We start from the raw sequence: 25,593 nt of genomic DNA on the forward strand, positions 1-25,593 counted from the left end.
TCAACCTGTAAGCGAATACCTGACAGGTGATTTTATGGAGGTAGACATGATAGGAAATTGCAAGGAAAAGGTAAATCTGGAATACTAAATTATGGCAGAGATACAAAACCTGGAAATGGTAACTTTAGGACTGATATCAGAAAACTCTTCTGCATCAACTCTTGGAGCTTTTGGGCAGAAATTGTTGGACAGATTTTAGAAACAACTATATGCACTAATGAGGGAGCGTGTACGGTACTTCTACATGGATTAATGATTATAGGTCAAATAATCTTCTTTATCCACAATTATCTTGTATTACTGCAAAGGGATCATATTTGGAAGTATTGTCTCAGAGGCAATTTATCTCTATATATCAAAGGTTACTTGACTGAAATAAACACTCATCTGTTACATTACCAATACAATATCTGATCCGAAACTCCATATATTTGCTCCGCTGATCCCTCTAATCTATGCATCTCGGGGCATGAAGGGGCAATTTAGCATGGCCAAGCAACCTAATCCGCTATAGGAGGAAACTGGAGCACCCGGAGAAAACCCATGCAGACATGGGGAGAATGTGCAAACTCCATACAGAGAGACAGTTAGCCAAGCTGGGACTCAAACTTGGGTCGCTGGAGCTGTAAGGCAGCAGTGCTAACCACTCTGTCACCATGCCACCCCTGTATCATCACAGTTGGAATTAAATTCATAGGTATTGTCACACTGGGGAGAGGCCATTCACCTGCTCTGAGTGTGGGAAGAGATTCACTCAGCCATCCCATCTGCTGAGAAACCAGCAAGTTCACAACTAACATAGCATTCATGTTTGGACCATGTTCATCGGGATGTATCTCTGTTGGTGTTAATAAATCTAGCCCAGTTATATATTCTGGATAAAAATCAAATAAATTTGTTTTTTTTTAAATAAGTAGCAGAAGTTAGTCAATCATATGGCCTGGATTATTTTCTAAACTTGATTTAAGGAGATAATACTTCTGTGCAAGTAATAGTTAAAAACATATGATAATTAAGTTGTAATAAAATGCTGATCCTTTCACAGAGTTGCCAATATTGCACTGTAAATTCCTGGAATGTTTTCTTTCAGGAACATATTTCCTTGCTTAGGGCATTTAGATGCAATATGTACAGTATATCTATGCTCTTCTTCCCACTGCTCTCTATTCTGTGTTCTACCTGTGGTCCCAGAGTTCCACTATACATTACTTGATCTCTCCTCTCTAAGACATAAGAAGAACATAAGAACATAAGAAATAGGAGCAGGAGTAGGCCATCCAGCCCTTCGAGCCTGCCCCGCCATTCAATAAGATCATGGCTGATCTGTCGCTGCTCAGTTCCACTTTCCCGCCCTCTCCCCATAACCCTTAATCCCCTCTCCTATCAAAAACCCATCAACCCGCGTCTTAAAAATATTTAGCGAGGCAGCCTCCACCACTTCAACGGGCAGAGAATTCCAGAGATTCACCACCCTTTGAGTGAAGAAGTTCCTCCTCAACTCCGTTCTAAACCGCCCCCCTTTTATCTTGAGGCTGTGCCCCCTAGTCCTATTGTCTTTTTTGAGCGGGAAGAGTCTTTCCACCTCTATGCTATCCATCCCATTCATCATCTTATACGTCTCAATGAGATCTCCTCTCATTCTTCTAAACTCTAACGAGTACAAGCCCAGTTTATTCAGCCTCTCCTCATAGCTCAACCCCCTCAACTCCGGTATCAGCCTAGTAAACCTCCTCTGCACTCCCTCCAAGGCCAAAGTATCTTTGCGCAGGTGCGGCGCCCAAAAATGCACACAGTACTCCAGTTGCGGCCTCACCAATGCCCTATACAGCTGCAGCAAGACCTCCCTACTTTTATATTCAATCCCCTTCGAAGGCCAGCATCCCATTCGCCTTCCTGACCACCTGCTGCACCTGCAAGCTGGGTTTTTGCGACTCATGCACAAGGACCCCGAGGTCCCTCTGCACCGTCGCCTGCTGCAGTTTTTCGCCTCGTAAGTAATAGTCCTTCCTACCATTTTTCCTACCAAAGTGGACCACCTCACACTTGCCAACATTAAATTCCATTTGCCATTTCCTGGCCCATTCGCCCAGCCTATCTAGATCCTTCTGCAGACTCTCCACACCCTCCGCACAATTTGCCGTTCCCCCAATCTTGGTGTCATCAGCAAATTTCGACACTCTACACTCGGTTCCCTCCTCCAGATCATCTATATAAATGGTAAAAAGCTGAGGCCCCAGCACCGACCCCTGGGGCACTCCACTAGTCACCATCCGCCAATCCGAATAGCACCCGTTGACCCCCACTCTCTGCCTCCTATTTGACAACCAATCTTCTACCCACGCTAACACCCTACCCCCAACTCCATGTCCCTCGACCTTCTGCAATAACCTCTTGTGAGGCACTTTGTCAAACGCTTTCTGAAAATCTAGAAAGACCACATCCACCGGCTCTCCTCTATCCACCGCCCTAGACACATCCTCATAGAACTCCAGTAAATTTGTCAGACACGACTTCCCTTTAATGATTTAATAATTTAAGACTCATCTGAACTCTACAACCTGTCAGCCTCTCTGGCTGTCTTTATGTTTTAAAGAGCAATCAATGACACTAGATTGATAAGGGATCAAAATGTAACATCTCAAAGTTTGCAGATGATTCCAAGTTGGGTGGGAGGGTGAATGCGATGAGGATTCTGAGATCCTTCAGATTGATGGCAGATGCAATATAATTTAGATAAGTATGAGGTTATTCACTTTGGAAGAAAAAAACAAGATGGCAGATTACTACCTGAATGGCTGTAAATTGGGAGAGGGGAGTTGCAATGGGACCTGAGTGTTCTTGTTCACCAGTCATTGAAGATAAGCATGCAGGTGCAGCAGGCGGTAAAAAAGGGCAAATGGCATGTTGGCCTTTATTGTGAGACGTTTCAAGTACAGCAGCAGGTATGTGTTGCTGCAGTTATACGGGGTCTTGGTGAGGCCGCACCTAGAGTATTATGTGCAGTTTTTGTCTCCTTTTCTGAGGAAGGATGTTCTTGCTCTCGAGGGAGCGCAGCGAAGGTTTACCAGACTGATTCCAGGGATTGCAGGACTGATGTATGAGGAGAGATTGACTAGGTTAGGATTGTTTTCACTGGTGTTCAGACAAATGAGAGGGGGGAGTCTCATAAAGACTTATAAAATTCTAATAGGACTAAACAGGATGGATGCAGAGAGGATATTCCCAATGATGGGGAAGTTTAGAACCAGGGGTACTAGTCTGAGGTTTCAGGGCAGACCATTTAGGATGGAGATGAGGAGACATTTCTTCTTCCAAAGAGTGGCGAACCTGTGAATTTTATTACCACAGAAAGTAGTTGATGTCAGAACATTGAATGTATTCAAGAGGCAGCTAGGTATAACACTCGGGGTGAATGGGATCAAAGATTATGGGAAAAAAGCAGGATTAGGCTATTGAATTGGATGATCAGCCATGATTGTAATGAAGAGTGGGCGGATCAGGCTTGAAGGGCCAAATGACCTCCTCCTGCTCCTATCTTCTATGTTTCTATATTACATTTTAAACTCCAAGGAGTTAAACATATTCGTGAAGTACTATGTAAAAATAATGCAAAGTATGCCCTAAAACAATTGTAATCTCAAGGCTGTAGACTGGAGAATTACTGCATTGCAAATATTGCACTTGCTTGAAATAGGAACAACAGATCCTACTGAACCTTCCTGGTTTGATCAAATTTGTTATGCAGAATGAGGTTTTGTCACAGTTTCTTCCTGTCGCAGAAATTCACTAAAGTGGGAGAGAGTGCCCAGCACTGTTGTTGCTTTTAGAGGGCTGCAGGTCACTGTAAGTGAGTGAACTTGAGTGGAGATAATGATAGTCTGTCAGAAAGAATGTCTGTGGGATCCAGATTGCTAAGCTGTCATAATGATTAGTAGCAAACTCCTTTCTCATTAAGGTCAATGATGCTGTGCTTCAAGGAGACAATCAATGTCTTTGAAATGTTTTATTGGTGACACCAACTGCTCTGCACTAGGACTTTTGTTGACTTGCAGAGGAGGTATTTGTTGTCAAACATTCACTGCTATGATTTGTAGAAAGCTGACTGGATTGCAGGGGGTCTTCCAAATATGTAGTGTGAGTACATGGAGTCGTGAAGTGAGCTTAAGTTGACCACCTTTGAAAAACCACAGCTGGAATACCAGGCTGTGTTGCTTTTCATCCATTTGATTGCTTGTCTCTTATCATTGGTGGTTCACCCATGGATTCTACTGCAAGGTATGAGGGAGCTGACACTGTGGATTCATGGTTGAGGAGTTGTTGAAAATGTTCTTTCCAGTGTTGCTGGAGGGTATTGTCATCCTTAAAAAGAGAAACATCATCCTGTGAGTGGAGAGGGTTTTCCCCCTTGCAAATGGTGGGTAGGACAAGGACAAAGAAAGGTCTGTGATAGTGTGGAAGATAGAAGAGATTGAATGACAGAAGTGAATGGTGATAGGGCAAGAAAATAAAAAATATATAAAAGATTTGCCTAGAGCAGGTATACTGCTGTTTGAGAGCAAAAATAAGATAAAAGCAGGGCACTGAAACCATTTGGTGTTATGCTTTACCTTCACCAGGGGGCCCTCTAACCTTTGTTTTATGAGGGAAGGTAACTTATGTGAATTTGTACTTTATAGGAATTTCCATACAAAATTCATTACAGGTAATCACTTAGTTAACTTTCTGCCTTACACTGTTTACTTAATGGAATCTAAACTGTCTCATTGTTGTACAATTTTACAAAGACAAAATTTAAAAGCATAATATCTTCTGCAAAGTACTAGTAACCTTTATTTGTGAAGGTTTGTTAGTTTATTTGATTAGATAGCTAAAGTAGTGTGCAGTGTGACAGCAATGTGTGGATTCAATCCCTGTACAGCCTCTTCATGGAGACCTGACACACCACCCACTCACCCCCACCTTGCACCATGTTTGGTATAGAGTGGTGTCCCTCAAACTGCATAATCACTTAACCCTTTCTAATTGTGAAAAATGCCTATGATTCCTCCTGGGCCATGACAAATTATATATTTCTTCTTTATTGTGTACTTTCGACATGTGCAAAAAAACCCTTCACAAATACATTTTCATGTAAATAGACTTTCAAGTATATTTTAAAAGTATAAATGAAAATTGTGCTAATACTTACGTCAGTAATGGAAATACAAATTGATAATTTAAGACACAGTAAATAAATGCATTGTATAACGGCATATGTTCTATTTACACATTTGATGTTCCTTTTTCACCACCACCCTTACTTTTAATATTTTGCTGAAATTATGCCAAGAATGAGGGACTTCAGTTATATAGATCAGAGAGATTGAAGAAGCTGGATTGCTCTCCCTAAAGCAGAGAAGATTACAGAAAGATTATTACTGGTGTTTAAAATGTTTTTGGCAAAATAGTTAGGAAGAAAAAGCTATTCTCATTTGCAGAAGGATACTGAAGGACAGAGATTTATGTCATATGGCAAAAGAAGCAGAGAGGAAATGAGTCATAGTTATAGAGTCATATAGCACAGAAAAGGCCCTTTGGCCCATTGAATCTGCATTGACAATAACTACCACTAAAGTCATGCTAATCATATTTTCCAGCACTTGTCCCATATCCTTGAATGTTATGATATTTCAAGTGCTCATCCAAATACTTTTTAAAGGTCACGTTTGTCTTTTAAAAGGTTGTAAGGTTTCCAGCCTCCACAACCTTCTGAAGCAGTGCATTGCAGGTTCTCACACCAGACCTGAGTATTTTTTTTCTCAAATCCCCCTGTGAATTTCCTGCCCCTCACTCTAAAACTATGCTCTCTTGTGATTGACCTCTCAACCAAGGGGAACAGCTGCTTCCTATTAACTCTGCCCGTACCCTTCATAATCTTATACACCTCAATCATGTCCCCCTCAGCCTTCATTGCTCCAAATGATCCAAATCTACTCAGTCTCTCCTTATACCTCAAATGTTCCATCCCAGGCAACATCCTGGTGAATTTCCTCTGTACTCCCTCTAGTGCAATCACATCCTTCCTGTTGTGAGGTGACCAGAACTGCACACAGTATTCCAGCTGTGGCCGAAACAATGTTCTGTACTGCTCCAACATTACCTCCTTGCTCTTATACACTATGCCACAACTGATAAAACCAAGTGTCCCATTTGCCTTCTTAACTATCTTCTTCACACGCTCTGCTGAGTTCAAGGATCTGTGAATAATTACCCCAAGATCCCTCTGTTTCTCTGAGCTTCTAGGTGTCCTGCCATTCATTAAGTACTCCCTCGCACTCTCTTACCTCACTGTCCCGGTGAAAAGTGCTGCTCAAAGGTGGGAAATCTTTTTGCACTGAGTTGTTATGATCCGGAATGCATTGCCTGAAATAGGTGGTGAAATCTGATAAATGCTTGGAAAACAAAAATGCAGGACCAGGAAGAAAGAGCAGCTGAGTGGGACTAACTAGATAACTCTCTCGGAGAGTTGATACAGCTACAATATGCCTAATGTGGGTTCTTTCTATGTGCTACAGTCCTGTGGTTGAAATAAAGGTAGGTCTGAGTCAGTTAGGATATCAAAATGTTAAAATTCACAAACCTGAAAGCCACTTAGCTTGAACCCAATTGTAATGAATTCTGGACAGAGTGCAGGTAACCAAACTGCACCCAGGAAGTGGGCCCTTCATTTAAACACTTTTGTGAAGTTGCATGCCTCAGATTCTAACACTGTTGGAGAGATAATATAAACTAAAGAACACAACACTACAAGGGATTCAGGAGCAGAGGGACATAGATGTATTTGTGCATAAATCATTGAAGGTGGTGGAACAAATTGAGGGAGTGGTTATTAAAGCATATAGTACTCTGGGTTCTGTCTGCGAAAACAGGGCTAAATGTTGTGTATTATTGAAATTTTTTTTGTAAAATATTGGCAAGGAATTATACCATCAGCGAGAAGTGGATACCTGCCAGCATATTAGCACAGACAGGACCAGTCTCCTACACCGTTCAAACTCAGGACGATATAGTGTGAAGAAGACACGCTGATCAACTTTTATCAACTAGACTAGTTTACCGGAGACAGAGTCAACTGAACGTCTGCAACAAATTATGTCAAGTGAAGACCTAGACATTTCTGAGAACTTGACAATACCAGAAAAAACTGTGGAAGACAATACCTCAACTCAGGACACTTTGGGGACTGCAGTGGTCCAGGAAGGCAGCTGATCACCACCTCCTGAAGGAAAGCTAAAGAAGGGCAATAATTTTTGGCCTTGCCAGCGACACCCACATCCTATAAATGAATTTTAAAAAGTATCCTAGGCTTTATTAATGGGGCAAACATAAAAGAGCAAGAAAGTTATGCTAAACTTGTATAAAACAATGGTTCAGCCTTGACTGGAGTATTGCATCCAGTTCTGGGCACTGCACTTTAGGAAGAATGTGAAGGCATTGGAGAGAGTGCAGGAAAGATTCACAACAGCAATTCCAGGGATGATGAACTTAAGTTATGAAGGTAGTTTGGAGATGTTGGGACTGTTCTCCATGCAAAAATGGAGGCTGAGAGGAGATTTGGGCTGATATGTTACAACCTCGCTTGGGCGAAGCTTGTAAAATCCCACTCGAGGCCAGTGGAGAATTCCATTCTGCGAGCTTCTGCATGCAGGTAAAATTCCAGCCTTGATGTGGTAATTTTAAAAGATAGACTTGCAGACCACAAAGATACAAACAAATGAAAGGTTATTGGAAAGGTGTTTACTGGTTGTTAGGATAGACTGTCTATTTGCCTGTGCAAACAGTAGCTGATGTCATCAATACATCACGTGATCGGATGCTTAAAATCACCTTGTTCCAATTAGGAACACATATGAATACACAACAGTTTTCTCCCCCTTTACATTAGAGATTCCTGCAATGAAACACAAAATAACAATCAAACTTTACAATATGGACAATTAACAAACACAGTAGTCAATAAGTTTGATATTTCTGAGAACACGGTTCCTGTGTGGTTGTTGGTGAACCTCAGGTGTCTGCTTTTTCGTGTCAGGTGCAACCTCTGGTGTTTTTGGTTTAGTTGGGATGTTGTCTGTAGTTGTCTCAACCAGAGTTGGCATCGAATTTGGAGGTTCACTCAGTGTTGAAGTGTCCTGAGTTGAGGTATTGTCTTCCACAGTTTTTTCTGGTATTGTCAAGTTCTCAGAAATGTCTAGGTCTTCACGTGACACAATTTGTTGCAGACGTTCAGTTGACTCTATCTCTGGTAAACTAGTCTAGTTGATAAAAGTTGATCAGCGTGTCTTCACACTATATCGTCCTGAGTTTGAACGGTGTAGGAGACAGGTCCTATCTGTGCCAGTATGATGGCAGGTATCCACTTCTCATTGATGATACAATTCCTTGTCAATATTTTACAAAAAAAAATTTCAATAAAACACAACGTTTAGCCCTGTTTTCACAGACAGAACCTGACTTTGCTGTTTCCGCTCAACCATTTCTCTTGTCTTAGGTGGTTCCAGCTAATCAAACATTGTGCGTAACTGTTGTTTTATCCTGCTTCTAAACTTGTTCTGCAGTTACAGGAGTGTTATCTACTTCTTCAAAATAAAAAATATTATCACTCCAACTATTCATTGACAACTCATTAGGTAAAGGTAATCTAGAGAGTCCATCAGCATTCCCATTGAGATTTGATTGATGATATTTTATTGTGTATGCATGTGCTGACAACAGAAATACTTAACATCCAGCTTTCTGTTCGAGATAGAATACTAGTATGCAGCCTGAATATTGTTATCAGAAGTCAATCATCTATTAGTAAAGTGAATTTCCTTCCCTGTGTGTATCGGTCCTGAAAATTATGTCTGGAGCTTCTTTCTCCATCTGTGCATCTTTTGTTCAAGAATCTTGATACAAACGCTATTGTCTTCTCTTCACCATTGGGTAGTATATGAGAAAACAGTGCTTCAACCCCATAAGGGTTGCAAGGGTAACTTTGGATCAAAGTGTGTCAATACTTCTGACTTTAATAATGTTTCTTAACTTACATGATGTCTTTCTCGCATTGATCCACCCATTTCCATTTTCTGTTTTGACAGATTGGGTGGGATTTTCCAGCTGCTCCCACCCCAAAACCAGAAAATCCACTCAAGGTCAATGGACCTTGGTATGGCCTGCCCCTCCCATGGCAGGCGGGATGGGAAAATTACTCTCAGTAAGTTATTATACAAGTCATCTCCAAGCTCACAGTATTCAGCTTTTTTTTTCAATTAGCTACAAACTGTGTGGTTGATTCACCTTCTTGTTGATTACGTTTATGGAGCTTGACCTCTCAACAATGACCAAAGGTTTAGGTAAGAAGTGGCCATGCAGTATCTCTACAATCTCATTTTGGTTTCTGACCCTGGTTTTTCTGGCTGCACCAGACTTTTCGGCACATTGAATGATGCTCCCGCCCTCCCCATTGTACTCAGGAAAGTTGGGACTACAATATTTGCCATAATTTTATTTGCTCGAACAAAATAATTGAATCTTTCAGTACATGAGCTCCATTGCTCAATGTCTTTATCATATGGTCCCACAGCACCAAAAACTGCAGCCATTTTTACTATGGGAAAGTGTTGTGTAAGCACAATGTGTCACTGAGTTTTTAGCACTACTTTGCTTCTTTTTCTTTCAATCAAGGAAACCCTGGACTCAGCCTGTTTCCTTCTAAGTGTTGCAACATGCCTAACTCTAAATTACTGTTGCAGGTTTTTTTTTTGTTTTACTCACTGTAAAACCATCTTTTTCGTCCCTCCCTCGTTTCCCTGTGCTCCTGCAACTGGCCACTCTCCATCTCTCTCCCCCATCCCAATGATTCAATCATCCCTCTGATCTTTCACTGACCCACCTCTCTCTCTCTCTGTCATTGACCCAGTCTTTCTGATCCCTGTCTCATTGATCCTTCCACATTCGCCAAGCCCTTCAAACCACAATTCTTCTCAGCTTTCTGATTTCTGTCCCATCTCTAGTCTTTCAAATCTCTCCCTCTTCTCTGTGCTTCACAGCTGCAGGCTTCAATTCCCTCTGTCTCTTCTGATCTCCCACTTTCACGATCTTGTGCTCCAACCAGCAGCCCTTCTGTGCTCTGCATTCTGGTCCCTAACCTTCAACCTCTGATCTCCCCCAATCAAAACTTTTTGATCCCTGCCTCCTTTCTTTTCCAATCCAAATCCTGGTGCCAATTGCCTGACTTGCTGCCAGCCATCCAGCCCCTCAAGTTGATTGGTTGTGCCTGGGAAATGGTAACAAAAAAGCTGTTCTGACCCTGCCATTAAAATTGGTAGGACCTCAGGCAGCCCATTCTTCCGGGTTTCCTGAGAGCAAATCTGCCCAATTCCTATTGCTTCCTTCCAGCTTCCTCATAGAGATTGGCATCTATATCATTCATCATCTGTATCATATGGTTCTGTAGGTATTAGGAGGACATTATAACAATGACTTTTTTATTTCTGTAATATATTAGCTCTGATGATGGTTTCCATCATTAACTTTGCTTTTGGGATTGTATGATCATATCAGGCTTGAAACAGCAATCAAATAGTGAACATAGGAACTTAGTTTTTCAGATGGGCACCCCAAATTAATCTGTTCCAATATCAGACTTTGAAAATTACTTTGTATCTTTTTCTCTTTTAAATTTCTTTCTTTACACTTCATGCTTGAGTATTACTCCAAAGGCATCAGGCATCCTATTGCCCTCTCTCAGTGTGGATTAAGTGCCATAAACAATTTGATTTACATTTACAACCAAGTCTGACTATGTCCTAATTTGTTGCCCAATGTACTCACTTTTCAGCAGGGACTACTGGATACTAAACAAAATTGGGGATTGTATATTTTTGATTCCACTTATAGTCCAGGGTTACTAAAGCCAACCATAATTACTTCCATGCCCAGCTAACTCAGCACAGTGCAGGTTTGAAGCCTAGAACCTTTACTTTGCCAAACTCTCTGGCTCCATAATAAAGATGTTTCCATTTTCAACAATTTGATACTTCTGTAATTTCAAAAATGAACCAGAAAAGATAAGGCTTTAAACAACAACTAAAAAGAAAACCATGAACTAAATTAGAATCGAGATGAAAGAGAAACTAAAATTAGATAAAATCAATGAGTTGGCAAAATGAATACACATGCCTGGAGGGGTGTACTCTCAATGCCATGGCCACCTTTTGTCTTCTACAGATTATAGAATTCTACAGTGCAGAAGGAGGCCGTTTGGCCCATTTGAGTCTGCACTGACCACAATCCTACCCAGGCCTTATCCCCATGTATTGAACCTAGCAACACTACCCCCCCACACCCCCCCCACCCACACACACACACACATACATACACACTAAGGGGCAATTTAGCATGATCAATCAACCTAACCTGTACATTTTTGGTTATTCCTAGGGTGGCCAAATTTTCTGAACCTTAGAGCTGAAGAGCTGAATATGATATTTTTTGACAATCAAGAGTTAAATGACATAGACGACCTTTACAAACACACTCTTATTGCCATTATTTTAAGTAGGGTTTTTAGAGGAGATTTTGCCTCTCTACAATACAAGCAAATTAGACACCATGGGTATATGCCTACCTACTTTCAGGTGAAATCTTCTGCAGTTGTTCTCCCCAGATCCAAATTCTTCTAATCAGCTCATTCCAACCATAACAAATGGAGGGAAGTGGAGGAGAGGGGATGTGAGAGGGCTGTCTTGATGGTTTTTTTCTCAAACATACATGCTTACTTGTTGTAACAGTTTGTTTGGGAAGTCTCATAGAGGTTCAGAGACTTCTAAGATTGAGCAGTAATGTTTATTAAGAAACTCATAACTATATACATATGTAAAATATGTAGCCCAAACTGAATTAACTCCATGCTGATTCTTTTTCGAATCACTCCATACAACACTGTCCCCTGTCTACTGTCATGTTTCTCTCTACAATACATCATACTGTTACTGTTATCCAGTCCCATATTAACCCTTGCTATGCTGAACATCCTTGTACCACAATATTTATTGTGGATTTACCATAAACTACTGAATTATTGTAGACATGATAGACATTTCCTTCTGTTCTATTTTACCATGAGAATGTAAGTGATCTATTATGTTGAAGATGTTTATCTTGATATATAACATGTGTACTTTTTTTAATGACAGCATTTAAGTTAAATTTAAATATGGACTATGAAGAGAGGCTGAATAGACTGGGTTTGTACTCGTTGGAGTTCAGAAGGACGAGAAGGATGTTATAGAGATGTATAAGATAATGAAGGGGATGGATAGGGTCGAGGTAGAGAGATTCTTCCTGCTCAGAAAGGACAGCAGGACTAGAGGGCACAGCCTCAAGATAAGCGGGGGGCAGTTTAGAACGGAGTTGAGGAGGAACTTCTTCACTCAAAGGGTGGTGAATCTCTGGAATTCTCTGCCCATTGATGTGGTGGAGGTCACCTCGCTAAATATATTTAAGACACGGGTAGATAGGTTTTTGGTAGGCAAGGGACTTAAGGGTTATGGGGAGAAAGCGGGAAAGTGGAACTGAGCCACTTCAGATCAGCCATGATCTTATTGAATGGCGGGGCAGGCTCGAAGGGCTAGATGGCCTACTCCTGCTCCTATTTCTTATGTTCTTAAACTTTTGTTATTTTAAGAATCAAATTATCCAAAAATATAGTGGTAATGTGCATTGGAGTGGCAAAGGACAATGAAGTGTAATTTTAGATGGCTTGGAAAAACTTACCAAATGGGATCATTTGAAAGGTAGATTTATAAAAAAAAAGGGTAAATTGAAACCTGACGTGTAATACTCACACAATCTGGGCAGCATGGTAGCACAGTGGTTACCACTGCTGCTTCATAGCACCAGGAACCCGGGTTCAATTCCTGGCTTGGGTCACTGTCTGTGTGGCGTTTGCATGTTGTCTGCGTGGGCTTCCTCTGGATGCTCTGGTTTCCTCCCACATTCTGAAAGACATGCTGGTTAGGTGCATTGACCTGAACAGGCTCTGGATTGTGGCTACTAGGGGAATTTCACAATAACTTCACTGCAGTGTTAATGTAATCTTACTTGTGGCTAATAAGTAAACTACTTTTTTGATCATTCCATGTTGGCAATGAAAACGTGAAACAGTTCCCAATCTAATAGCAGAGCAGATCAATAGTAGTTCGTCTTCAATTGAATTCCACACTGACAAATGCATATGGCCATGAAAACAGCAAATCCATTTCATCTTTGCAATTTTGGACTGTTCTTTATCTATTTGATTTCAAAATTGTTGCATAAAACATTTTAGAATTGACTTCTAAAATTTTCCCTGTAGCTTTCAAAGAACATTCTGTATGGCTGAAGGTACAGCCACCAATGATAAGTTCAAGAAAGTCAGGATGTGCAAGAGGCCAAAGTTGGAGGAATGCAGGGTTCTTAGAGAGTTGGAAGACTGGAGGAGGTTAAAATGGGAAAGGTATGGCTATGCTGCTATTTTGACATGAGAATGAATGTTTTAAATTTTAAGTGTTAATGGATCAGTAGCCAATGTATAACACTGGTAATGGTTGAATGACATCTGATTAGAATTGGATATGAGCAGCACAGTTTGAATGAGTTTGGATGAGAGCTTGTTTATGCAGGTTGGAAGCTGAAAGGCCAGCTAAAAGAACAATAACCACTTACATTTATATAGCTCCTTTAAAATAGTAAAAAAAACAAAGGAGTTGGGAGAAGAATCAGACCAAGTCAATAAGGAAACATCAAGACAGATGACCAAAAGTGTGATCAAAGAATAGGTTCCAAAGAAGAGAAGGTTAGGAACAAATACCTGATCTTTGGGACAAAATAGATGAAGGCCTGTCTGCCAATTATGGAGTGAAGAAAATCAGAGTGCACAGAAACCAAGATTAGAGGAGAATGGAGATAGAATTCATAGAATTCCCTGCAGTGCAGAAGGAGGCCATTCAGCGCATTGAGTCTGCACCAACTCTAAAAGGGCTGAGAGTGGTTAGCATGCGTGTAGCTATTGACCTCCATGCTTGTGCATGATGTCAACAGGGGACAGCATAAAATAGTTCAGTAAGAGGGCAGATCAAATTGTAGGCCTGGATGAAGAAGCTATTGCCGGAGGTCAGTCTAGGTATAATAGATATTGAGCAAGGGCAGTTCCACTGAGCTCCACGATGCAACTAGATGTTGAAGGAAGATCCAGTGTTTGACTATATGAGAGGCTGCAGAGGGTTCTTGATTGGTAAAGGGAACAAAGGTTATGAGAAAAAGTGGGAGAATGGGATTGAATGGTGGAGCAGACTCAGCAGGCCGAATGGCCTAATTCTGCTCCTATATCTAATAGTCTTACTACTGTGAGCCAGTGGTCTTAAAGCAAAAGACCTGCGTTGTCCAGCATCGAGGGCTAACAGTAAAAAAAACGCTGTTTTCGGGAGACAACATCATGTGGAGCTTTTCCTTAAAATTATTCCAGCATTGAAAATTACTGTTTGCGTCCATGAAGCTTAGCATATATTTTGTTGAAATAAATGTAGCGGCTGTCAATGAGACTACCGTGAAAGATAAATATTTATATTTTGTAGTGGAAATAAAATCGTAAAATCATTGGCAAGGACCAAACTAAAATGATTAAAATATACAGTTGTAGCATTGGCCAAGAGAGAAAATCAGCCCAGAAAGTGACAAGTGAGCGGCTTGCCCTGTAAAGGTGTGGGAGGGAGGGGCGTTAGGACCTGCCGGGAAGCTTGCTCCCTCAGGTAGGAAGAAGCCTGTCAGCTTCACCCTCAGTCACTGAGCTGCGCTGCTTGTCCTTTCCTCTCAGCGCACAGCCCCCAGCAGCCAGCACCGGGCTGTGTCCCAGCAATGGGATCAGCTGGCACCGCACTGAAATACCAGCCTCAAAATATGACTTCCCGGGATGAATAATTACTGACAAAGGATAAGTGTGGAAATCCAAATCGCGCTTGATTCAAGGATGTTTTCCCCAGATGCGCGTTGCTCACGTTTGGATGTGATCTTGCTGAGAGTGATGGGTCTGGTTTGGCTGAGCAGTTTTGCTAAAACTTCTTCGGACTTCTCCGGTAGGTGATGACCATCCAAGAACATACTGAGGGGGCGAGAGCGGGTTTGGGGCGGGAAGTAAGACAATCCACGTGAGTTTTAACCATCAAATCCTTTAAAGAATAAATGTGCTTCACATTCAAGCGAAGTATTCTTGTTTTAAATTGTTTTGTGGGGAGATGGTTTACCAGAGTTTGAAAGTTTAAAAAGTTGGAAATATTGCAAACTGAAAATCAAGTAGGAGTGAGATTGTTTAGTTGAAACGTTCTAGTTGACAGTAAATCTAGTTTTGTTTTAAGCATTGGGAATTTGAAGAACAAGGTGATTTATTCCGCACGTATTCATTAACATTGATGCGTTTTAAGAATGACTGAGGATCATACACAAGATTTCCTTCAAAGGGGTTTAAAGATGCGTCTCCGTTTTACGGAGTAACCAATGTTTCACATTTCATATACATATAACTCTGCTGTGGGACGCTAAATTGTCTTAAATTCACTTTTCCAGTAATATTCCGGAATGTCTGCCTTCCTGAGGTTGTGAGAGGCACCGATCAGCCCAATGCTCCTTCCTTTATGCTATCCCTTCCTTCCTGTTATCTCCGTAAAACTGTCCCTAATTGCAGCCTTCTTTCCCTTAATGACTCCGAAGTGAATTTAATCCTACTTGGCAAAATGTCTTTTTTTACACGAATGTGTTGGCAAAGCTTGTTTAGAAAATAGGTTAAATAATCATATTTGCCACAATCCTGGGACGCTTGAATTAAGAGGGCTTGGTGCTTTTGATTTCATTTTGAATGATTTTGTCCGAGCTCTGCAGAAAACATAAGGAAGAGCACTCATTCGGAAATCATATGTTCACCTCAGATCCTCCACTTCACTTTAGCGTTTTGCATTTTCAGTTGGAGACACATTAAGTTCGGAAGCCCGAGGATAAGACGAAGCCAGCTCCAATTTCTCTTCCATATCAGTGTTTTAATAATGGCTCACACACAAACAAGACAAAGTTTTTATTCAGGACCGCGGCAAAACTCAAACTGCGGCAAGATGTTGGGGCAGATTTCCCATTGGTTCCTTTTCACGCCTTTGTGGATCTCCCGGGGTGTTTTTGCGAGCGAAGATGCATTTGTTTAATAATGAGTCGTTTAAAATGTAAACCATCCATTGTCACCTATCTGCTAATTGGCAATGTATGTTTATTCGGTTTAGCTGTACGCGGGTCTGAAGACAAAATCGCCCGTTGTCTTTAATCAGACCATAATAAAAAACAATTTGTTTGACAAGCTCTTTTCAGATGATTATCGAGGGGATCTACATGCTCACCGATTTTGAATGGTCTTTAAATAGACTTTGATATTGAGTTTGAAAAAGGTGAGTTGTACCCTCGACTTCTTTCTTGGCAGATAGATCTAACGTGATAGCGGGAGGGGAAGAGAGAGAGAAAAAAACAGGCTGGAAGCGTTTAGTGTAAATCTAGGATAATGATTGCCAGAAAGGAAATTACAAGGCACTAAGTAGAAAGTGCCCTTTCACCGTTGGAACATGGGATTTGAATCTTGTCCAAAATAGTCAAACGAAAAGCCTGCTGTTTCTGCTGACTATCAGAACTGATTAGAATTTGGGCACTCCGAAGAATTAAAGATGTTTGTGGTAGAAGGTAGGAAAACATACTGGTGCAGCAGGGGGTGATGCTGTTCTAAGATTGAAGGTCTGGGTGTATTGTTTCGGCAGGACATGGCGAGTTTAACTCCGCATGTAGCTTGTCTTGTTCCTGACCCGGGAATGCTGAATGTTAATAGTGTACAGAGTACATTTCCTATAACTCGAAGGGGCTAAAATCATTAAAACAATTATACAGTCTTGAAATGGATGAATTTAGGATTTTGTACTTTGCCATCGGAAAGCTAGGATGTTTTGACATGGAAGTTTGCAAACGTCAGTTAAAGTTGAAATTGAGGGAACATGACTATTATAATCATACGCCATCGGATTGGAAGGTATATTTAACAGATTACATAAGAACGAATTACAGGAAAATGAATAACCTGATGTGTTATGGATAATAAGTGGTTGGAAGAATTTCAAAGACAATGGCTGATTTTTTTTGTGCAAGTGGCAAGGGTCCTGCTGCAGGGCCGAAAGCATGACGGGGTGGGGCGGGGGGGGCGCGGAGGAGGGGCGGGTGGTCTGCTATGGCATGCAGTGGGATCCAGGGCCACATTTTACCAACACAGCCAATTAAGTATCTGCCATCTCATTAGGGTTGGCAGGCCAGCCGTTAAGAGCTGCCTGCCTAATCAGATGACCAAAGCTTAGCAATGTCATTAGGAGCAATGACCACTGCCAGGGCTGCATCTATATCCAATGGCCGTACACCCGCTAAGCCAAACAAGTGGGGCCTGGGACAATAAACAGAAAATGCTGGAAAATCTCAGTAGGTCTAGCAGCATCTGTGGAGAGAGAGATTAGAGCCAACGTTTCGAGTCAGGATGACCCTTCGTCAGAGCTAAAAGCAAAGAAAACCAGACAAGGTTTATACTGTTGGGGGCAGGGGTGCAATTGATAGGAATGGCATAGACAAAGGGAATGTAAATGGTAAAGGCTAAATTGGGGTCTGGGGTTGCTGGGGCCAATCAGACAGGCCTTGATGAGGGCAGAGGTTAAACTGGGGGTAGGTGGTGCTGATGCCACATCAGTGGCCATTGCTGTGTGGATCAGTGAGTGACTAAGTCAATTTGATTCACTCCCATGATATCAAGAAATGGCTGAGCATGCAGCAATAGCTATGGGCTGAAGTGCTGAAGACTTGATTACCAGAACTAGTTACGCCTCCAAGCAAAGGTCTCCAAGAACAGTTACAAAGCTGACATCCAAGCTGAGGTATGTTTAGTCCACATAAAGCAGGGCAAATATTAACTGGCATAGTATTAGTGTGGAAGAGGGGGTCATGAATGGTGAGAATTGACCACTGATTTTTTTTAAAAAAATTCAGAGCTCTATTATTTTGTGAGAAGTGATTAAATAATTCAGACTTGCATTCCCTGGAATATAGAAGGTTAAGTCAAAATTTGATTTGAAGCTTTTACGATTTTGCAAGAAATTTGTGTGGTAGATAAAACCTGTATTTGGGGAATCTGAGACAAGGGGACATAAAATCTTATGATCAAAGCAAGGCCATTCAGGAGAGAACCAACTTCCTGTTGCACAAGGACACCCAGTTCCCTCTGCACAGCAGTATGCTGCATTTTTTTTTACCATTTAAATAGTAGTTCAGGATAAGGGGTTAGTCATTTAGGACCAAGGTGAGAAATTACTTCATTCAGTTGTGTAAGTTTGGAATTTTTTACCTCAGAATGTTTTGGATGCTCAGTTGTTTGGGATGTTCAGGACTGAGATGAACGGAATTTTGGACTCTAAAGGACTCGAGGGATATTGGGATCTGGCAGGAAAGTGAAATTGACGTGAAAGGTCAGCCAAGATCTTAGTGATGGAGCAGTCTTGAGAGGCCAAATGGCCAACTCCTGCTCCTTTTTCATATTGAATGCCATTTCCCTACTCTTTCTCACATCCTTTCAATATTTCTCTCCAAATGAGTTATCAACATGCTGGGAATGACAGTTTGATAGCCCCCTGTAATGCATTTAATATTTTAATAACCCTTTATATGAAAAATAATTATTGAAACTTTCATATTATGCTTCTCTACTTGTAAATTCACTGATCTGTTGAAATATACTTTGATATTTATCTCTTCAAACCGTCTTGATTTTGAACACATATGTTTGATGTCCCCTCAACGTCTGCTGTGGTTAGTTCAGCCATTTTTCAAATCTCTCATTGCTATTCTTATCCTTGGGCCATTCTACTTAATCTGTTTTGTACCTTTTCTGTGGCTTCAATATCATTGATGTGGAGATGCCAGCGTTGGACAGGAGTAAAAATAGATAAAATGGTAGGTAATGGTAGGTAAAATGTTAGAATCCGTCATTAAGGAGGAAATTGCGAGGCATCTTGAAGGGAATTGCTTGATAGAGCAGACGCAGCACGGTTTCATTAAAGGGAAGTCGTGTCTGACAAATTTACTGGAGTTCTATGAGGATGTGTCTAGGGCAGTGGATAGAGGAGAGCTGGTGGATGTGGTCTTTCTGGATTTTCAGAAGGCGTTTGACAAAGTACCTCATAAGAGGTTATTGCAGAAGGTCGGGGGACATGGAGTTGGGGGTAGGGTGTTAGCGTGGGTAGAAGATTGGTTGTCAAATAGGAGGCAGAGAGTGGGGGTCAACGGGTGCTATTCGGATTGGCGGATGGTGACTAGTGGAGTGCCCCAGGGGTCGGTGCTGGGGCCTCAGCTTTTTACCATTTATATAGATGATCTGGAGGAGGGAACCGAGTGTAGGGTGTCGAAATTTGCTGATGACACCAAGATTGGGGGAACGGCAAATTGTGCGGAGGGTGTGGAGAGTCTGCAGAAGGATCTAGATAGGCTGGGCGAATGGGCCAGGAAATGGCAAATGGAATTTAATGTTGGCAAGTGTGAGGTGGTCCACTTTGGTAGGAAGAATGGTAGGAAGGACTATTACTTATGGGGCGAAAAACTGCAGCAGGCGACGGTGCAGAGGGACCTCGGGGTCCTTGTGCATGAGTCGCAAAAACCCAGCTTGCGGGTGCAGCAGGTGGTCAGGAAGGCGAATGGGATGCTGGCCTTCATAGAGAGGGGGATTGAATATAAAGTAGGGAGGTCTTGTTGCAGCTGTATAGGGCATTGGTGAGGCCGCAGCTGGAGTACTGTGTGCAGTTTTGGGCGCCGCACCTGCGCAAAGATATTTTGGCCTTGGAGGGAGTGCAGAGGAGGTTTACTAGGCTGATACCGGAGTTGAGGGGGTTGAGCTATGAGGAGAGGCTGAATAAACTAGGCTTGTACTCGTTAGAGTTTAGAAGAATGAGGGGAGATCTCATTGAGACGTATAAGATGATGAATGGGATGGATAGGATAGAGGTGGAGAGACTCTTCCCGCTCAAAAAAGACAGTAGGACTAGGGGGCACAGCCTCAAGATAAAGGGGGGGCGGTTTAGAACGGAGTTGAGGAGGAACTTCTTCACTCAAAGGGTGGTGAATCTCTGGAATTCTCTGCCCGTTGAAGTGGTGGAGGCTGCCTTGCTAAATATTTTTAAGACGCGGGTTGATGGGTTTTTGATAAGAGAGGGGATTAAGGGTCATGGGGAGAGGGCGGGAAAGTGGAACTGAGCCACGACAGATCAGCCATGATCTTATTGAATGGCGGGGCAGGCTCGAAGGGCTAGATGGCCTACTCCTGCTCCTATTTCTTATGGTCTTATGTTCTTATGTAAACACTGTAAGAAGTTTCACAACACCAGGTTAAAGTCCAACAGGTTTATTTGGTAGCACGAGCCACTAGCTTTCGGAGCACTGCTCCTTCATCAGGTGAGTGAGAGTTCTGGTCACAAACAGGGCATGTAAAGACATAAACTCAATTTACAAAATAATGGTTGGAAAGTGAGTCATTACAGGTAATCAAGTCTTAAAGGTACAGACAATATGAGTGGAGAGAGGACCAAGCACAAGTTAAAGAGATGTGTATTGTCTCCAGCAAGGATTGTCTCAACTGGGATGTTGGGTTCATGTCACACTATCTGTAACCCCCACAACTTGCCTGGGCTTGCAAAATCTCACTAACTGTCCTGGCTGGAGACAATACCATCCAGGACAAAGCAGCCTGCTTTATTGGCACCCCTCCCATAAGCATTTACTCTGTCCACCACTGGCGCATAGTGGCACTGGTATGTGCCATCTACAAGATGACCTGTAAGAACTCACCAAGACTACTTTGGCAGCGTCTTACAAATCTACAACCACGACTATCTAGAAGGACAAAATCAACAGACATATGGGAGCACCACATCTGGAAATTTCCCTCTAAGCTGCTCACCATCCTGACTTGGAAATATACCTCTGTTCCTTCTCTATCGCTGTGTCAAAATCCTGGAACTCCCACCTTAACAGCACTGTGGGTGTACTTACACCACATGGATTGCAGCAATTCAAGAAGCCAGCTCACCATCACCTTCTCGAGGGAAATTAGGGATAGGCAATAAATGCAGCATTTGCAGCATTTTGCTTTTATTTATTGGTAGGATTTGTCTGCAGAGGTAATTTGTTGGGAGAGTTTTTGTCTTATTTTCTTGTTTGGCCATCAAAATCGCTTCTCTGTGATGTACTTTCCCCAGCTGAGAGGATACACTTGCTACACTTCTGCTAATGTTACTCTATAGAAAAGCAAGAATAGCCTAGACACTGAATGGTCTTCTCATTTTTTTCTTCCACTCATTGAGGAAGCACATGAATTTTGTATAGTGCTCACCAATAGTACAATTGAGACTGGGAACTTACAGCACACAGCATTGTCATAACATATGTTAGAGCTCAGATATACTCTTTCAGCATGCTACCTTACATTAGGGCTATTTTGTGATGGATTTTTGCAATGCATGTTTAATGACATCTCCAGTGGGCTATGGAATGAACCATATAGTGCAGAATATCTTGTTAAGAGTTACTTACAATGATGCATTGTATTTTCAAAACCAAGTTTAAATGTCTGCTGCAAATGTTAATGAATGAGTAGGTAGGGTGGCAGGTGGATAGGATAACTGGATGGGTGGAATTGTGGAGTGGCAGGTGAGTAGGATGGTGCGATAGCAGGTGGTTGAGGTAAGTTAGGCAGAAGAATGGGTAGGTGGGCCGGGCATAAGTCAGGTTAGGTTGGAGATCAGTTTCGTGGTGAGGGTTAATGAGAGCTCATCAGGGGGCGTAGTCAGGTGGTGGGGTTGTCACTGTGGGGTCGGTGGGGGAGGGGAGGGGGGGCGGGTGGGTGTTGAGGGCATGTCAGTGTGAATGATTGGGAGGAGGTGGGCAGGAAATAAAGAACAATGATCAAAGAACAACACAGCATGGCCCAACGAGCCCGCGCCGCCATTTCAACATTGTGAGTCCCCTCTTCCATCCATGACCCTTGTCTGCGCTTATGGCACTCCACATTGGAAACCAGATTGAGGGGAGACTAATTTAGGGACAATTTGTTACACCAGTCAGCCTGAGAGCACATCTTTGGGGTGTGGGAGGAAACCGGGGCACCCAGAGAAAACCCATGCAAGCACAGGGAGAATGCGCAAACTCCCACAGACACTGGCCCAAATCCATGTATCTGCACAGCAACCAGTGATAGTCACTGAGCTGTGGTGTTGCCCATCAGCTGGTCCAGTTTAAGCATACACTAATGACGTGAAGCACTAGGCTACTCTCGAAACATCCAAAAGCAGCCCTTGCACGACCCAACGGTATGCCCCTTGTTGGACAACAAGGCGGACTGAAGCACCTGTGGATTAAAAGAGAAAAAACATCAATAACGTGCACATCTTGTGCAAACATTCAAGGGAATCCCCAGAAGCTCAAAAGTAAAACAAGTGAGCCAGAAAATAAGTTGGAAGGTCCATAGGAATCAGTAGATTCCCAGGGACATCCCAAGGCTCTTGATCCTTATTTAAAACCGTCTCTTATATCCCTCCATCTCTATTCCGCTCATGTGCCTATCTAAGTATCCCTTAAACAACTCCAGCGTGCCTGCCTCCACCACTTTACTTGGCAGTCCATTCCATACCCCCACAACCCTCTGTGTGAAAAACCTCCCTCTAACATCCAAATTATACCTCACCCCCCTCGCCCTAAGCCCGTGGCCCCTCATAATATTTGTTTCCAATCTAGGAAAAAGCTTACCACTGTTTATTCTATCTATACCCTTCATAATCTTATACACCTCTATTAGTATGAAATTGAAAGAAAAATTGTACGACTATGTAAGAGTTTCTACAAGTCTTCAAAAAGGAAATAAATAATTCAAATGGTTAGTGCTCATCTAGAGGATGAATCTAGGGAATTAATATTGGAAAATAAGAAAAAGGTGGAAACATTGAACAGACTTGTGTGTCCATCCTCACTGTAGAAAATCAAATAACATCTCAGAAATACACATAAATCAAGAGCTGAAAGGTAAGGGGGAATTAAGAAAATTACGATCAACAGGGAAAGAGTACTGAGAAAACTGTTAAAATTTAAGGTTGACAAATCCCTAGGATATTAAAGTAAGTGGCTGCTGAGATAGTCATTACATCTGTTGTCAGTTTTCAAAATTTTCTAGATTCTGGAAGGTCCCATCAGATTGGAAAATGGCAGATGTGACTCCTATGTTATTGTAAGGAGACAGATAGAAAGCAGCAAACTATAGGCCAGTTAACCTAATATCTATTAAAGGGAAAATGCTAGAGGTTTTAACAGGCCCCTTAGAAAATCTCAATTCAATCATACAGTTGATGTGGTTTTGTGAAAGGAAAAAAGTGATTGCCTGTTACTTCTTTGAAGAACTCTAATAAATTAGTCAATATGGATACAAGGTAATCTACATAGATGATTTTAAAAGGCATTTGATAAAGCTTATTACACAAAAAAAGGGTACAAATCTCCCTCCATACCTGTTCCCCATATCCCTTTAACCCATTTTTTTTATTAGGAATGTATCTATCTCCTTCTTGAAACCATTTAATGATTTAGACTCCACTGCACTATGGGGCAGCGAGTTCCACAAATTCATCATCCTCTGCGAGAAGTAGTTCCTCCTCATCTCAGTTTTAAATCTACCAGCTCTCAACCTATACCTGGGACCTCTTGTTCGAGATTGCCCCATAACAGGAAACATTTGGTCTACATTTACTCTATCAATCCCTTTTAGAATTTTATATATCACAATCAGATCCCCTCTCATCCTTTCGAACACCAATGCGCATAAGCCCAAACTGTCTATTCTCCCCTTGTATGTCAACCCTTTCATCCTTGGGACAACTTTGGGAGTTGTCCTTTGAGATAAATAGCCATAATCTGCTCCTCAGTTGTCCAATATATGTGTATATGATGCTTCTTCACTTTCTATTCTCTGTTCAGATTCTGTAAATGTATAATCAGTGTCAATTAGCTTTGAAGAATATACCCCAAAGGTTTGATTGCCATGTTGTAAAATTACCATTAATCCAATAGTGCTATAACCTAATCCATGCCTTTCCAATCTTTCTGTTTTTCTCTTTTACAATATACCTGGTCTCCTGGGTGAAAATTTATTTCTATGGCCATACAAAATGCCATGATGCTCACTGAATTTTCTCGGAAACATAAGCTTTGATAAATTCCCTCCTCCTGCATGGAAAGCACTCAAATGCTCAGAAGAAAATTGAACTAATTGTTGTCCCTTCCAAGGTCAAGAGTTGATCTCACATCACCAAAAATATTTTAGGATTTCTGAAGTGAATTTGGCATGGATTTTGCACATTAGGGCAGATGTCAGTTTACAGCTTGATTGGTCAGCTAAGACATTGTGAAGTATCTTATCAATTATTTTGTGATATCTTTCACGGGGCCCATTACTAAAGGGACTTTCCACAGCTGTGTTCATTATAATGAAGGTTATATTTTCACATATGCTTTTAAATTCATGTTGGAAAACTCTTTCCCCCCACCCCACCCCCATTATCAGTTAGAAATTTAGCAGTGCTTCCCATCCAGTTCCTATTCAGTTTCCCATTGTATTGTACACAGTGACTTCTACTATATATTACTGTTGGCAGACTGAATCTAGGTGCCATATTAGGAAGTGTAAGAGCAATATGGTTTTGTCCTTATCCCATTGTCCCTAAACCATCGCTACAACTTCATTAAAGTATCTTGCTAATGGGGATGGTGCTGTCCTATATTTTTACATATATCACAATTCTCACTGATCGTCTATAAGTTTAGTATGTCCATCATCCATTAACCCTGCATCCTTTAGTAGAATTTTTAACCTATGACAAGATCAATGGGCAAACTGCCAATGTAGTTTTAAAACAATTGCCTTTTATCCTTTAAGCTCCTACCCCCTGATGTCACTGACACTTCTTTAACATCATGATTAGAAATATTGGGCGGGATTTTAAAGCCTCACTCGAGTGAGACCAGAAATTCCCACCAGAGGACATTTCCATTGTCTGCCCCTCGCCCACTCCAATTCCGTAGCGGGCAGGGTGGTAGCATTCCAGCAGTCAAGTCTGGTTAACAGGATACAATAATGTGCAGATTGTGTAAACTGTAAATCTACAGATTTCTGCAAAACAATTGCCACATCGTGTTCCATATCTAAATTCATTTGAGATCCCCTTCCATCCTTTTAAGCTCCAGTGCGCATAGACTACCTTCCCAATGATATCTGCACACTGCACCTGATAAATTAGCTGAGTTAAGCAATCTTACCATGGAATCACCACTCTCTTTGGTAGCTTTAATGTGTTATCATCCCTGAACCTGAACTGAAACTTACAGGCTCCTTAACCTTAATTCAGCCTTTATTATTTAGAGAATCCAGGCAACACTTTAACTATTCCA

The 25,593-nt window shown here is 41.7% G+C and overlaps 1 protein-coding gene across 1 annotated transcript in view; it reads left to right on the plus strand.

Annotated features, from left to right (window-relative positions):
* The first annotated feature begins 14,878 nt into the window (after nucleotides 1-14,878).
* Nucleotides 14,879-25,593, plus strand: part of LOC145344986 (protein eva-1 homolog A-like) — a 293,555-nt gene continuing 282,840 nt past the window's right edge. Inside the window, exon 1 of the mRNA XM_080192415.1 lies at nucleotides 14,879-15,134. Coding sequence (XP_080048541.1) covers nucleotides 15,029-15,134 — 106 coding nt within the window. The 5' untranslated portion in view covers nucleotides 14,879-15,028. The remainder of the gene's footprint in view (nucleotides 15,135-25,593) is intronic.

This window comes from Carcharhinus amblyrhynchos, chromosome 7 (genome assembly GCF_965287045.1).
Source record: "Carcharhinus amblyrhynchos chromosome 7, sCarAmb.v2.hapA, whole genome shotgun sequence".
Classification (NCBI taxonomy): Eukaryota; Metazoa; Chordata; class Chondrichthyes; order Carcharhiniformes; family Carcharhinidae; genus Carcharhinus; species Carcharhinus amblyrhynchos.